The sequence below is a fragment of the Cricetulus griseus genome, chromosome 3 (genome assembly GCF_003668045.3).
Source record: "Cricetulus griseus strain 17A/GY chromosome 3, alternate assembly CriGri-PICRH-1.0, whole genome shotgun sequence".
NCBI classification, from domain to species: Eukaryota; Metazoa; Chordata; class Mammalia; order Rodentia; family Cricetidae; genus Cricetulus; species Cricetulus griseus.
Window position 1 is genome coordinate 186998683 of NC_048596.1, and position 13384 is coordinate 187012066.

The window sequence follows — 13384 nt, forward strand, 5'->3', positions numbered from 1 at the left end:
CAGATGGCCCCTTGGGAACTAAGTCTCTAAAGAAGTAGATGTCCGAATGGTTCCAGGACCACTCCCAGAAGCAGCATCTGGGAAGCTGCTAAAGACCCAAGGTCTCAGTCTCCAACATAAACTTGTTGAGTTAGAATCCGTGGGATCCAATCCAGCAATCTGCTTTTTAATAAACCCAGGACCTATTATAGGCTTGGAGGGGATAGTTTAGGGGTTCTGTTTGCTGGTTTGGGGTTTGGTCAGCCTCTTTCAAGACATAGTCTCAACATGTAGCTCAACTTGGCTTTGAACTCTATTCTTCTTGCCTCAGCCTCGTGAGTACCAGGATAACACTTTGTAGTACCACATAGACTTAAATGGTGGCGCTGTGTGTGTGTGCACACATGTGCCTGCGTTTATATGTGTGTGTGATGGTGTGGGTATGCATTTGCCATGGCACTTGTATGGGGGTCAGAGGAGACCCTCAGGTGTCAGTCCTTACCTAGAGGTTTGTCCCAGTCTACCAAGAGACAGGATCTCTCTTGTTCACTTCTGCTTATGCCAGGCTATCTGGCCCATGAGCTTCCAGAGATTCTCCTGTATCTCTCTCCCGTCTCCCAAGAGGGGCACACTGGGATTACAGACACATGCACTACTGTCTCCAGTTTTTACTTAGGTTCTTGTTTTCAAGTGTAGATTGTCAGGCTTGTGCAGCAAGTGACTTGCCCACCAAGTCATCTCCCAAGCCCTTAAAAGTGTTTTATCAGCATAAAAAGAGCTTCAACTTTTTATGCCCCCTCACAACCCTCAGCCAGTACATGCTATACACAACTAATGCCAAATTAAGCTTTCCCTATAATGTTTGTAAACTCAAACCTATAGTTCATAACCAATTTATTCTATAGCCAGTAAACATACTACTAATAGGGGCCAGCAGCTGAAGGCACCTGCTGCCACACCTGACAACCTGAGATCACTCCCTAGGACCCACATTGGAGGAGAGAAGTGACTCCTGAAAGTTGTCCTCTGAATTCCACAATATACCATGACCTACACACACACACACACACACACACACACACACACACACACACACACACACACACACACCATAAAATAATTTTAAAAGACACAAATAATAGACACAAAGACAAAGAACTAAATGACGGATTTTTTTCCAGTGGTTGGTTAAGCAAAAAGACCACACTAACCAGCAATCTGAGAGGATGTGAAAAATCAGTGAGCAGCTGCTATGACTGACAGATACAGAGGCTACATAAAGCTAGCAGTTTCCCAATTTTAGTTTATGTCAGAATCCCTGGGAGGACTTGCAAAACCAGATGGCTGAGCTGTTCCCCTGAAACTCCAGCTAAAAGTGATTAGGGTACAACCTCACCTGCAGCCTCTCAACTCATTATGACATGGCTTTTCCATGCATTGATATAACTGTTATTAACAGTTACTAGAGAACCATTCCCAAGTCTGTAATGACCAGCAGACAAATTGGGCCTGCAAGATGAAGCATCACTGTGAAAGACCTGTGAGCTTGCAGCCAGGCATATGAATTACCCAGCAGTCTAGAAGAGTTGGAGCAGGGAGTGCTGGCCAGCAGGGTCAGAAAACAGGCAGGCAGAGGGCCCCTGGTCTTCCTTTACAGTATCACTGTTAGTCCTGGGATGAATAAGTGACCTTAATTACTCTATATCCCTAAGATATAAGGGAAGTTCCTTTCTAGAAACTTCTGACCTAAAGGTGGACAAAGCATTCATTTGGGCTTTACGGAGAAACTGGTTTCTTAGCAACCTGTTTCAGAATGCAGTTTCCAGAGAAAAGAGCTCCCACTGGTTGGAAAAGAAAAAAACTGCATAGCTTCAGTTATTAAAGGGCTTATCATAGTGTGAATAGTGTGACCCTTGGGAAATTCAGTTCACCTTTATGAAGAAGCCAATCCCAACAAGCAAATTAAAACGGGTGAAATATTTTACTAGACATGGATCCACTGGAAATGAAAACACATTGTAGGAAACAGATCACAACCACCCCATTACCTTGGTTTTTTGTTGTTGTTGTTGTTGTTGTTCCCTTATATCAACCATCATCGAATCCTGAGTGCCTAAACTTTGCACAGAATTTTGGAATGTCCTTGACAAGTACTTGATGCAAGGTAAAAGGAGGAAACTACCAGACAAGACCTTTTCTCAAGGCATGAGTCTATGGACATCTATCAAAGTTTTCATACCAGTGGGTTGCCCGAGGGGGCTCTTTACTCCAGTCACTGGATTGCGTTGGGGAAGCTTTTGTCACATGTGAAAACCCTACGGGTAAAAAAACATATTCATGGAATTTTGTTGGTTAATTTCTCCATGACTTGATTAGGCCCAGTGTTTGTTTACTGTGGACACATAACACACGATTGCCAGCTTAGAAGCTTGAAACAACAAAGGCTTGTTCTCTCTCAGTTTCTGTGAGTCAAGAGTTCACATGGACTGAGCTGGGTTCTCAATCCGGAGATCCAGAAGGCTAAACCAAGGACCAAGCTCATCATCATGTGAAGACTCAAGTAGGAAAAGATATGCCTCTGAGTTTCCCTTGTGTTTTGACACAATTCATTTCCTGGGTCTTAGGGCTAGAATCATACTTTCTTGGCAATTGATGACAAGGGATTGCTGTCAGCAACTAGAGACCACTGTCATTACCATCATCCACTGCTCACAACATGACTCCTGGGGCCATCAGGAGACTCTTCCCATGTCAAATTTCAAGCCACTTTGAGGTCTCACCTGATTGTATCAGGCCCACCCACAGCAATCTCCCCCTCCCCTTTAATTCAACATTAATTCAATATTAATTGCAAAATCTTTTCTGCTCTCGAACACAATAATTCTGGATTAGATCATTATATTTACAAGAGTTTTTCACATTCAAGGACTCTGCCCACCACAGCCCCTCACTCTCCATGTCTCTGATGTATGAGCTAAAGCTGATGCTCCCCTTTCAAGATCAAGGTAGCTTTATGTGTGTGCTTTTTACTTGTTAAAAAGTAGAGCATCCTGGATCTAAAAACAAATGCAGTATTCCTTGGACTCAAGGGTAAGCTAGCTCCCCCTCTTCTCCTAAGTTCCCAACTCTGAAAGCTTTGTTGAATTCAGATATATCCCCCCTGTTAACTGCATCTTTAATCACTCTGTAGCAACACCCCCCTCATTTTATCACACATTCAATTCCTGTTCCACCATTTAATGTGACAATCCAAAGCAGCTGCTTTCCCATGATTCCATCTAGACATCTACCTGCCCTCAGCAAATTTGGGGCTGCTAATCTATAACCTAGCCCTCCTGGGTATCAGATCATGGACACACACACAGGTCAGCTAGTGTTGTGGGCCATCCACCAGAGAAGATTACTCAGACACAGGGTTTCTCAGTGTAGCTTTGGAGCCTATCCTGGCACTCCCTCTGGAGACCAGGCTGGCCTCGAACTCACAGAGATTCGCCTGCCTCTGTCTCTTCAAGTGCTGGGATTAAAGGCATGCGCCACCAATGCCCGGCTCAGACACAGGTTTAAGTCAATACAAAGTCTTCATTAGCTGGCCAGCAACTACACTGGGTGTTCAGGATCCCAGTGTAGCCCCAAGCCTTTCTCAGGCTGAGCTTTTAAGCACAAAGTCACATCCTGGGTTAACACAGCTCAGTTAGCAAGAACAGTTAGCTAGAAAAAAAGAACTACAGAAACCAAAAAGCAAGGTTAGTGTATTTAGAGACTTTCCCAGAACTATGGACTTTAATGGGTTAGGCCTTTGTTTTCTTTTTGACAAGTGATGTTGTCTACAAGCTGGGTTTTATGGCCTGAATGGTACTCCCACCATGAAGTCAGTTGTGCTAAGGCCTGGGGGTCTGTTACAGTTAGTACCTGCAATTTTTAGGAGACAATACCAATTTTAAATGGCCAATATTTTAATATGTCTCAGAAAACATAATTGAATCTATTATTTTAGGGCACAAGCAAGGCTGAGGTAAGAACTTCAGGTTTGTTTTTAAAGTAAATAGATTAGAAGGACTGGTGAGTTGGCTTAGCCTGTAGGGCGTTTAGCCACACATGCCTGGAGACCTGGCTTCAGATCCCTAGTACCCACTTAAAGCTTGGTAGGGCAGCTGTGGTGTCTAACTCCAGTGATGGGGGTGGGGTAGGGGGAGGTGGAAGCGACAGGCCAGTACTTGGGGCTGTCTGGCCAGCTACCCTAGCCAAATCCATGAACTTCAAGTTCAGTGAAAGACCTTGTCACATAAACGTCAGGGCTGGAAAAGTAACTCAGTAGCTGACCAGCATACACAAAGGCTTTGATTCAGTCCTCACCACACAAACCCCGTGTGGCAGCACATGCCTGTAGTCCCAACACTAAAGAGGTGGACGCCAGAGGATCCTAAGTTTTTAGTTATTATCTTAAGAACATATTAACTGCTATGTAGGCAGAAGTTTCTGCCCCACCAGCAGCTCCCAAATAAAAACACTGGCGCTTATATTAATCATTAATGCTGGGCCAATAGCTCAGGCTTTGTTACTATTTCATTCTTACATGTAAAACAACCTATATTTCTTATCTATGCTTAGCCATGTGGCTTGGTGCTTATTCTTAGTACGGCATGCCTATCTTGCTTCTCTGTGTGTCTGCTGGTGACTCCAGACTCCCCCTTCTTCCTCCCAGCATTCTGTTTGTCTCTCCCACCTACCTTATACTGTTTAGCTATTGGCCGGTCACTTTTTTATTAAGCCAATCATAGTTACATATATTCACGCCGTGTAAAAGGTTATTCCACATTTCCCCCTTTTTGTCTAATTAAAAAAGAAGGTTTTAATTTTAACATACTGAAATTATATACAGCAAAATGGTTATCAAGTAAGAATTTCAGTTACAATCTCTAGCCTATTTGTATTTGACAAAATTAGAGAAAATATTCTATTATCTACTTTATCTTTGTAACTCTAAAGTTTTGTACCTATTATGATAACTAAGAAGAATACTAACTATGATTATATAGTCTTCAACTCCACCAAAGATCCCAAAAGGATGAAATGTTACCTAATGACATCTGGCTGCCTAGACAGTCACCATAAGTTCTTCTATAATACTGGGGCATCCAACTCTGGCCTACAGGCCTAGCATATCTGACAGACTTTCCTGTGAAGTGAGAAATTTTGAAGAACTGTCCTTGTCTTGGCAAAGTCTGACAGTTACTTTCTTTTGCAACCTGCTGGTCCGGTTTGGACAGTAGTCAGCAATTGAGGCAAGGGCAGTTTTTGTGCCCATATGGCTAGCTTTTGCCATAAAGAAAGCAAACTCCATAAAGAGGTTCTTTGATACCCATCATCTTCTTTTGAAGTAAATTGATGCTGCCAGGCACAGACATGTCTCTGTGTCAAGAAAAGCCTTAGGTTATTAAACATATTAAATGTCATATTCTATGGCATTTGTGTTTGAAGACAATCTCTCTAAATATATATATGTATATGACCTTGAAAACATACCTAATATGACTGTATGTTTGACAAAGATAGGGTTTCTCTGTAGCTTTGGACCCTGCCCTGGAACTCACTTTGTAGACCAGGCTGGCTTCGAATTCACAGAAATCTTCCTGTCTCTGCCTCCCAAGTACTGGGATTAAAGGCATGTGCCACCACCACCCAACCTAATTTGTATTTCTTAATTATACATTACATTCTTAAATGAGTTGCATAAACACAATACCCCAAACAAGAGTAGAAATATACATGCAGTATAACAAATTAACTTTAAATTTCTATCAATATACCAAAATCCATACCAATGTGAAATATTTAAGACTAGTAGTTGTTTTTGGTTGAAAAGTAGATTCAATAATCTACCCTTCTATCATTTCTATATCCCCTCCTTTTAAGAATGAGATCACTGAGATCTATTTACCTCCTTTGTTTAGCTTTCTTACCATTATCAAACACCCTTAAATGATAACAAACATTTGTAACTAATATTTTGGGAATGTGGGTGTTGTTTTCTCTAGACTACTTTTTGTTGTTTGGGGCACTGGTAATTTTTGGACCCTGAGAAAATTTAGGATAATGATTAAGTCTTGGCTGTAGTATTCTGTGAGGCTGGATCATCTCAGTCAGCAGCCTTGAAGCTGTTGTGGATTCTGGATCACCTGGGCCATACATTTTTGTGTCTAGTCCCTTGTCCTGAAAATCCATAAACTTTGAAAGGTAACTTACATATCTGTATTATACAAGTATAGACTCTACATTGTACACAAACCAGCCAAAGATATTATTCTGTTTTATGTTTGAGCAGGTGAAATACGTTACATGTTTTGTAGTTAGGTTTATTTCTTTGTCTGTAGCCAGGATTTCAGGGGCTCTTCCTTGATCAAACCTGATCATCTTTAACCTTGAACAAATCCACAGTCTCTCATTTTCTGTGGGAACAAAAGCATAACTTCTTCTCCAAAGTAATACACTTTTTGACTTACATTTTGAAGTTAAGACTTTTTAAAATATATAGGTTGGTTTAATTTAGCAGTGTCTTAGCAACTATTGCCCCTTCCTCAACATCAAAAAATCCAAAGAAACACAGTAACATACAGTATACTGTATAGACTGTGTATTTTCCATCTTTACATGACTTTTTTATTTTATATGACTTTACTCCCTTTTTAAGGACTTTATTATTTTAAAACTATATATTTTTAAGCTGAGTGTATATACTCTTTCTTTTCTCCCCCAAGCCTATATATTTTTAAACACACTGTAACTTGTTCAGAGGTGTTTTGTTTTGTTTTTCATTTTAATCTGCGATTGCTACATATCTGTATTCTTTTTATGACTGCATGAGTCTTTAAACTGTTAAGCCACAAGGCTAGGACCTTCCACCTCTGTTTTTGCTGTTGGATCCCTCTGACAGGCAGCTGCCAGGAGACACTTTTCTGTACTGCAGGCTTTGTGAGAGACTTCAGGAACCTGCCAAGCAGCTTGTCTCATGGCAGCTGGTGGCTCTATACTGGGTGGCATGAGAGACACGAAACTAGGAATCTGGTCTTGTCTCCATTTCTGTGTGTCTAGAACCCTTTCCCAAGCTCTCCGGATGTAGTTGCTGAATGTTTGGGTACCACTGCTGTGTTAAAACATCATAATCAGAAGTAACAGGGAGGAAACAGTTTATTTCACCTTATAGCTTGTAAGTCTGTCACTGAGGGAAGTCAAGGCAGGATCCTGGAGGCAGGAGCTGATGCAGAGGCCATGGAGGGGTGCTGCTTACTGGCTTGCTCTTTATAGCTTGCTCAGTATACGTTCCTTACAGAACCCTGGACCACCTGCTCAGGCGTGGCACCACCCATAATGGACTGTGCTCTCAAAAATAGAAAATGCCCTAATCTTATAGGCTCAACTGTGGCTCCCTCCCTCCTCTCAGATGATTCTAGCTTGTGTCAAGTTGACATAAAAATTAGCCAGGACAGCTATCCTTAGCTGCATAGTTTGAATCCAGTCTAGGACACATGAGACCCTGTCTCAAGGTCAGAGTGAAAAAATAAGAGCTTTAGAGGACACCTGACCTCAGGTCTCCATACACACGCGAGCACACATATGTGTAGATTTGAGGAAGTATTAAATACAATCTGGGGGTTTAGCCCAGTTGGTAGAATTGTCTAACAAGGACGAGACCCCGGGTTCCATACCAAGCACCACGTAAAATCAGCTGTGATGATGCACGCCTGCAATCTCTGCACTCAGCAGGTGAAGGCAAGAGAACCCGGAGTTCAAGGCTATCCTCAAGCAATATAGGCAGTTTGAGGACCTGTCTTGAAAATACTTGGGCTGGACAAAGACGTCTGCTGCCAAACCTGAAGACACGAGTTCGATTCTAGGAGCACCCCACATGGTGGAAGGAGAGATCCGACTCCCCCCAAGTTGTTTTCTGACCTCCAAACACGCACCTCGGTGTACACACACACTGTAAAGACAAATGGCTAGGAAATAGTGAAAACCATGGAAACGTTAGCATAGGTGAAAGTGACAGTTAAGCGACTAAAGAGCTAATGCATAAATTAAACTGAGCTAGGCGCCCTCTGTAAATTCTGTTTCCAGAAGCCCGCTCTGCGATAAAACTCTGGCAGCACGTCTGAAGCTCCTCCCGCCACCTGTTCCACCGCCCGTAGCCCACCCGCGGGGCGGGGAGAGGGTGGAGCCCCGAGGAACGGAGAGGGTGGAGCCCCGAGGAGCGTGGCCAATGCGCCAGAGAAAGCATGCGGGGGGCAGGGCCCCAGAGGGGCGGAACCCTCGGCCGGCGGAAGGCGGAAGTGGCTGCAGCGTCACGTGACCCTGGTAACATGGCCGCTGCCCACTGAGCGTTGCCGGTTCCTGGCGGGAGCTGGTCGCGTGAGCGGTGGGGCTGTCCGGGTAGCGCGTGGGAGAGCAGGGTCCCGGCAGGGGACCTGAGGCGGCACGCGGCGGCAGAGACAAGGCAGGCGGGCCCGGGGCGGGGCAGCCCATGAGCGGGCTCCGGGGTCCGCGCCGAGCCGCACACTCCCCTTGCCCTGGCGCGGCCCCGGCAGCCTCGGACTAAGGTGTCTCGAAGCCCCCGGGCGCAGCGCGAGCTGCCACCATGAACCCGGAGAAGGATTTCGCGCCGCTCACGCCCAACATCGTGCGGGCCCTGAATGATAAACTCTACGAAAAGCGGAAGGTGGCAGCGCTGGAGATCGAGAAGTAAGAGCTACTGGGACCCCGCCCTGGCTATGCATCTGCAGGCGGCTCTGCTTGTCCCGGGCGAAGGTTCGGTATTGACCTCTCAGATTTCAGCTCTTAGCACATTGCTTTAGAGCGGGAAATCCAGGAGCCCCATCTTTGCCAAGTTCTTTAACCTCCTGGTGCCCCCAAATAGCGTCAGTGAAAATGAAACTGACTTAACGTATGTGCAGTACTTAGCACAGTGCCTGGCACACGGGGAATCCTCAGTGTGGCCTCAGCCAAAGCCAGCAAGATCAGAGAGTGGCCTCTCTGAAGGGATGGAGAATTTGATTGTGATGTTGTCCCGCCGGCCCTTTTCATCTTCTGAAGAGACCGTTAAGTGGCCAAGTGTAGAAATCAGGTCAAAGCATGCTGATCCGCTGCTCAGAGGATGGTCATGTTGAATCTTGAATCGTGTCACCCTTCCTTGAAAGTGTAATTGGGGAGATTTGACCTTCCCCTCTTCTGCAATATTGTATGTGTGTGTAATGGTGCATTGGTGTTTGCTTTGTTTCCAGGTGTTCGAAATAGGGAACGTTTAATTGGTAATGTTTTGCTGAGTATGTCTGTGTGAGCACGTGAAGTTCCCCCCGCCCCAAGCAAATCTTAGTGACAGTCAAGTGAGTAGGTGGTTTCAGAATAGTGGAAAGAAGCAGCCTGTGAAACTAGAAAAACATTAAAGTCTAGGAGCTTAAATATCCAATATGGTAACAACGGACTGTATGTATCTATTTAAATTTAAGTTGGCCAGACTGGTGACACAGGCCTGTAATTCTGGCACTTGGAAGGCTGAAACAGAGCTATTGTACAAGTTTGAGATTAGCTCGACCCAGTCTCAAGAAAAAGCAATAAATTAGTAAAAATGTTAAATTCATTTTAAATTAAAAATCAGTTTCACTACCCATATTCCAGGTGTTCAGTAGCCAACCACTACTGCTGCACAGTGCAGAACAGAAAACATTTGCGTCATTGCACAGTGCTCTCTCAGACAGTCCTAAAGCTATTGAGTAGTGCTCATTTATTGACCTAGGATAGATTATTTACTCAAGGTTTCTTAACCTCAGTACTGTTGATATTTGGAGATGCTTAATTCTTGGGTATAGTGGGCAGTTCTGTGCCTTGTAGGATTTTTAGCAGTACCTCTGCCCTTTACCCACTAGATGCCAGTAGTACTCCATCAGTTGTGACAACCCAAATTGTCTTCAGACATTGCCAAAAGTCCCTTGAAGGTACAAAATCACACCAGTTGAGAGCAGCTGCTTTGTCGTAAACTAATGGCTTTGGACCTAGGTAAGAAGACCCTCCCATTCATCTGTAGTACTCAGAATGTCCACCCCAGCTGTTTCTTTCCTCAGCCACCACTTTTTTTGAACTACCTCTTTTTTTTTTTTTTTTTTTTTTTTTTTTTTTGTTTTTTGAGACAGGGTTTCTCTGTGGCTTTGGAGGCTGTCCTGGAACTAGCTCTTGTAGACCAGGCTGGTCTCGAACTCACAGAGATCTACCTGCCTCTGCCTCCCGAGTGCTGGGAGTAAAGGCATGTGCTACCAACGCCCAGCTGAGCTACCTCTTTTCATACAGCTTTGTGTTTACAACCTTGCTTTCCAGTGCCTAGCAAGTCTTAACAGGATTTGCTGTGCTGAAAGTGGGACCCAAAGATGGTGTATAGGCGTGGTTGCGGTCCATGTTCTCTGTTGGCTTTGTAAAGTTGCACTGTATATTAGTCAGCTTTCCATTACTATACAAACACTTGAGATTTGAATGGATGGGGTGATCTCTGGTCAATTGATTCTGTTGCTTTTGGGTTTGTGGTGAAGCCCTTTGAGGACACCCCCCAAAAGAGCTCTCAATAAGCCCAACTCTAAAACCCTGTCATCTCCAAACAGTGCCAGGCTGGGGGGACCTTTGAGAAACAACTAAGATCCAGACCGTTGCACACTGACAGCAGTTTTGTCCACCCACTCAGCTTCACAGAAGTACCTACTTTTCTCCTGACCTGAGTGAGTTCTCTGTTAGGTCCTTGATCAAGGCTGTCACAACATCAGTGCTTCCAGCACAGTCTTATAAGTATTCCCTGCAGGTGGTTCTGTGGGAGCTTTATTGTTAATTAGACACTGCCCTTGATTTCTAAGATTCAGAGAAAATTCTTAGGTCCTTAAGAGGGTTATGACCTCATAAGAGCAAAGACAGTTTATTTATCTTCTATACTTAGCCCGGTGCCTAGTGGCATTTGACACATGCCCACAAGAATGAATAGCTTTTCAGTTTTGATAGGAAAGTAGCATTATAGCTTAAGGACTTTGCTACCCAAGAGTGGTCTGCAGACAGCTGCTGAGAAGAGACTCTAGCTTCATCCTAAAGTGAATTAGAATTGGTACTTAAACAAGACCCCTGCATGACTGTTGCACATATTAAAGTTTGACAAGTGCTATCTTCAAAGGCCCTCTGTTCTGTCCATAGAATGTTCCATATTTGCATATATTCTTCATCAAACTAATCCTCAGCCAAATAGTCTATTAATCAAGCCCCACAAACACCCCATAAAAGTCAGAACATTGGCAGTTGCCTCTGGAGTGTGGACAGTTCATGTGCTACAGAAGTGAATGTGCTTGTCCTATTCTTAGGTGAGTGGCCCCTCCAAAGTACACTATTTCTTAAAGAGACCATGTGGAATAGTGGGTAAGAGCACCAAAGTCAGGTAGTTGGGCTTCTGACTCTTATTCACTAATTGGGTGAGCCTGAGCAATCTAATTAACCTCAATGTCCTCATTGGGGCATTTGATTACTAGAGTTAATGTTGTTAAAGTGCTTAATGCAGCACTAGACACAACGAAACTGTTATATAATGTACAAACAGCGGTTACATAATTATTTTAAATATTTATGATTGTTTTATATCAGTACTGCTCTTGCCACTTTTTGGTTTTCAAGATAATGGCCTTCAGAAGATACCTTAGTCCCTGGAACCTGTGAATATGTGATTTAAGATAGCAGATATGAGCCTGAGAAGATGGCTCAGTGGGAACATTAGTTCTTTTTCTGTTGTTGCAGTAAAACACCATGATCTAAAATCAGCTTTTGGAAGAAAGGGTTTGTTTTGGTTTATGGTTTCAGAGGGGAAGTCTGTAATGGCAGGGGATGCATGGCAGCCCACAGCTGAAACAGGAAGCTGAGAAATCACATCCCCATCCACTTGTATAAAGCAAAAAGAGCAAACTGCAAGTAGGATGAGACTGTGAACTTTGAAAGCCTACATCCAGTGACATATGTTCAGCAAGACTCCACCTCCTAAAGGTTCCATAGCTTCCCCAAACAGGGCCACCACTGGTGACCAAATGTTTAGGTATGCAAACCTGTGGGGGATATTTCTCATTCAAATACCACAGTGGGAAAAGTCCCTGCTATGCCAGCATGAGAACCTGGAATTGGCCGCATACACCCAGAACCCCAGTGCCTGGGCTTACTGGTCAGTCTGTCTAGCTGGCACAGTGAGCTCCAGGTTCAGTGAGAGATCTGGTCTCAAAAACTAAAGTTCTACTTATGTCTCCTGTAATGGAGACAAATGCCCAATGTTAGCTTCTAGCCTCCACATGCACCCAAGTGTAGCTGGACATGTCCCTGTTACATATCACAGAGCCAAGGGATGGGAGGGGGGGTAAGCAAATACAAGCAAAGTTGCTAATCAGATGACTTTAAAATGGGGAGAGTAGCCTAGATTACTCAGGTGAACCCAGTCTAACCCCAAACATCCTTTAGTGGGAAAGAGGGAACCAAGAAAGGACATTAGAGACTCCAGCAGCCATCACTGGCTTTGAAGTTCTCAGGGGCAGCTAGCCAAAGAATGTGGGCATCATCTGTAAGCTGGAAAGAAGGTGGAGTTGCCTGTAGAGCAGTGGTTCTCAACTTTCCTAATGCTGTAACCCTTTAATATAGTTCCTCATGTTGTGGTGACCCCCATCCATAAAATTATTTTCATTGCTACTTCATAACTATAATTCTTCTATTGTTATGAATTGCAGTGTAAATATGTGATGTGCAGGAAATATGATGTGTGACCCCCAAGGGGCTTATGACCCCCAGGTTGAGAACTGCTTCTGTAGAGCCTCAAATATAAAGCAACTTGCCCATACCTTGATTAGCTCAATAAGACCCATAGTAAATTGTGTCTTGAGCCTCTAAGTTTGTGGTAAAATGTAACAGTAGCCAGTAGAAAACTGGTACAACTCTGGGAGATACTGGTGATAAAGCTTCATGAGCAATACAGTGTTTGTCTAGAAACTCTAGACCCACACACCTGCCCCCTCCAAGGCCTTGAGCACCATGGAAGAAGGAAGCCACCTTCACATCATGCCATCTCTCAGGAAGAGACCGAAGGCCTGGCTGCCCACTAGGTTTGCCCCTGGCTTTCCTAGACCAAGCAGGAAGCCCACAGCTTTATGGACAGCTGAGCCCAGTAGTCAGTGAGATACGATTAGGACCCTTTAAAGTACAGCTCCAGAGAATGGGATTCAAATTCCAAAGGCAGAACAAGAGACTGCTTGTGGCATTCGAGGAGTCAGGAGTCTCAGGCTTCCCTAGTTACTCTATTTGAAACTGCCCACTGAGTGGAGTGCAAGATGAGGAGAAGTAATGTAAGCTGAGAAGTGTTAAGTGT

The 13384-nt window shown here is 44.1% G+C and overlaps 1 protein-coding gene across 3 annotated transcripts in view; it reads left to right on the forward strand.

Annotated features, from left to right (window-relative positions):
- Positions 1 to 8298: 8298 nt before the first annotated feature.
- Positions 8299 to 13384, forward strand: part of Vac14 (VAC14 component of PIKFYVE complex) — a 107659-nt gene continuing 102573 nt past the window's right edge. The window contains exon 1 of one of the 3 annotated variants that reach the window (XM_027405999.2): positions 8299 to 8712. In XM_027405999.2, coding sequence (XP_027261800.1) covers positions 8609 to 8712 — 104 coding nt within the window. In that variant the 5' untranslated portion in view covers positions 8299 to 8608. Of the gene's footprint in view, positions 8779 to 13384 lie in introns of all 3 variants that reach the window. The other 2 variants (XM_027405998.2, XM_027406000.2) reach the window with 2 other exon arrangements.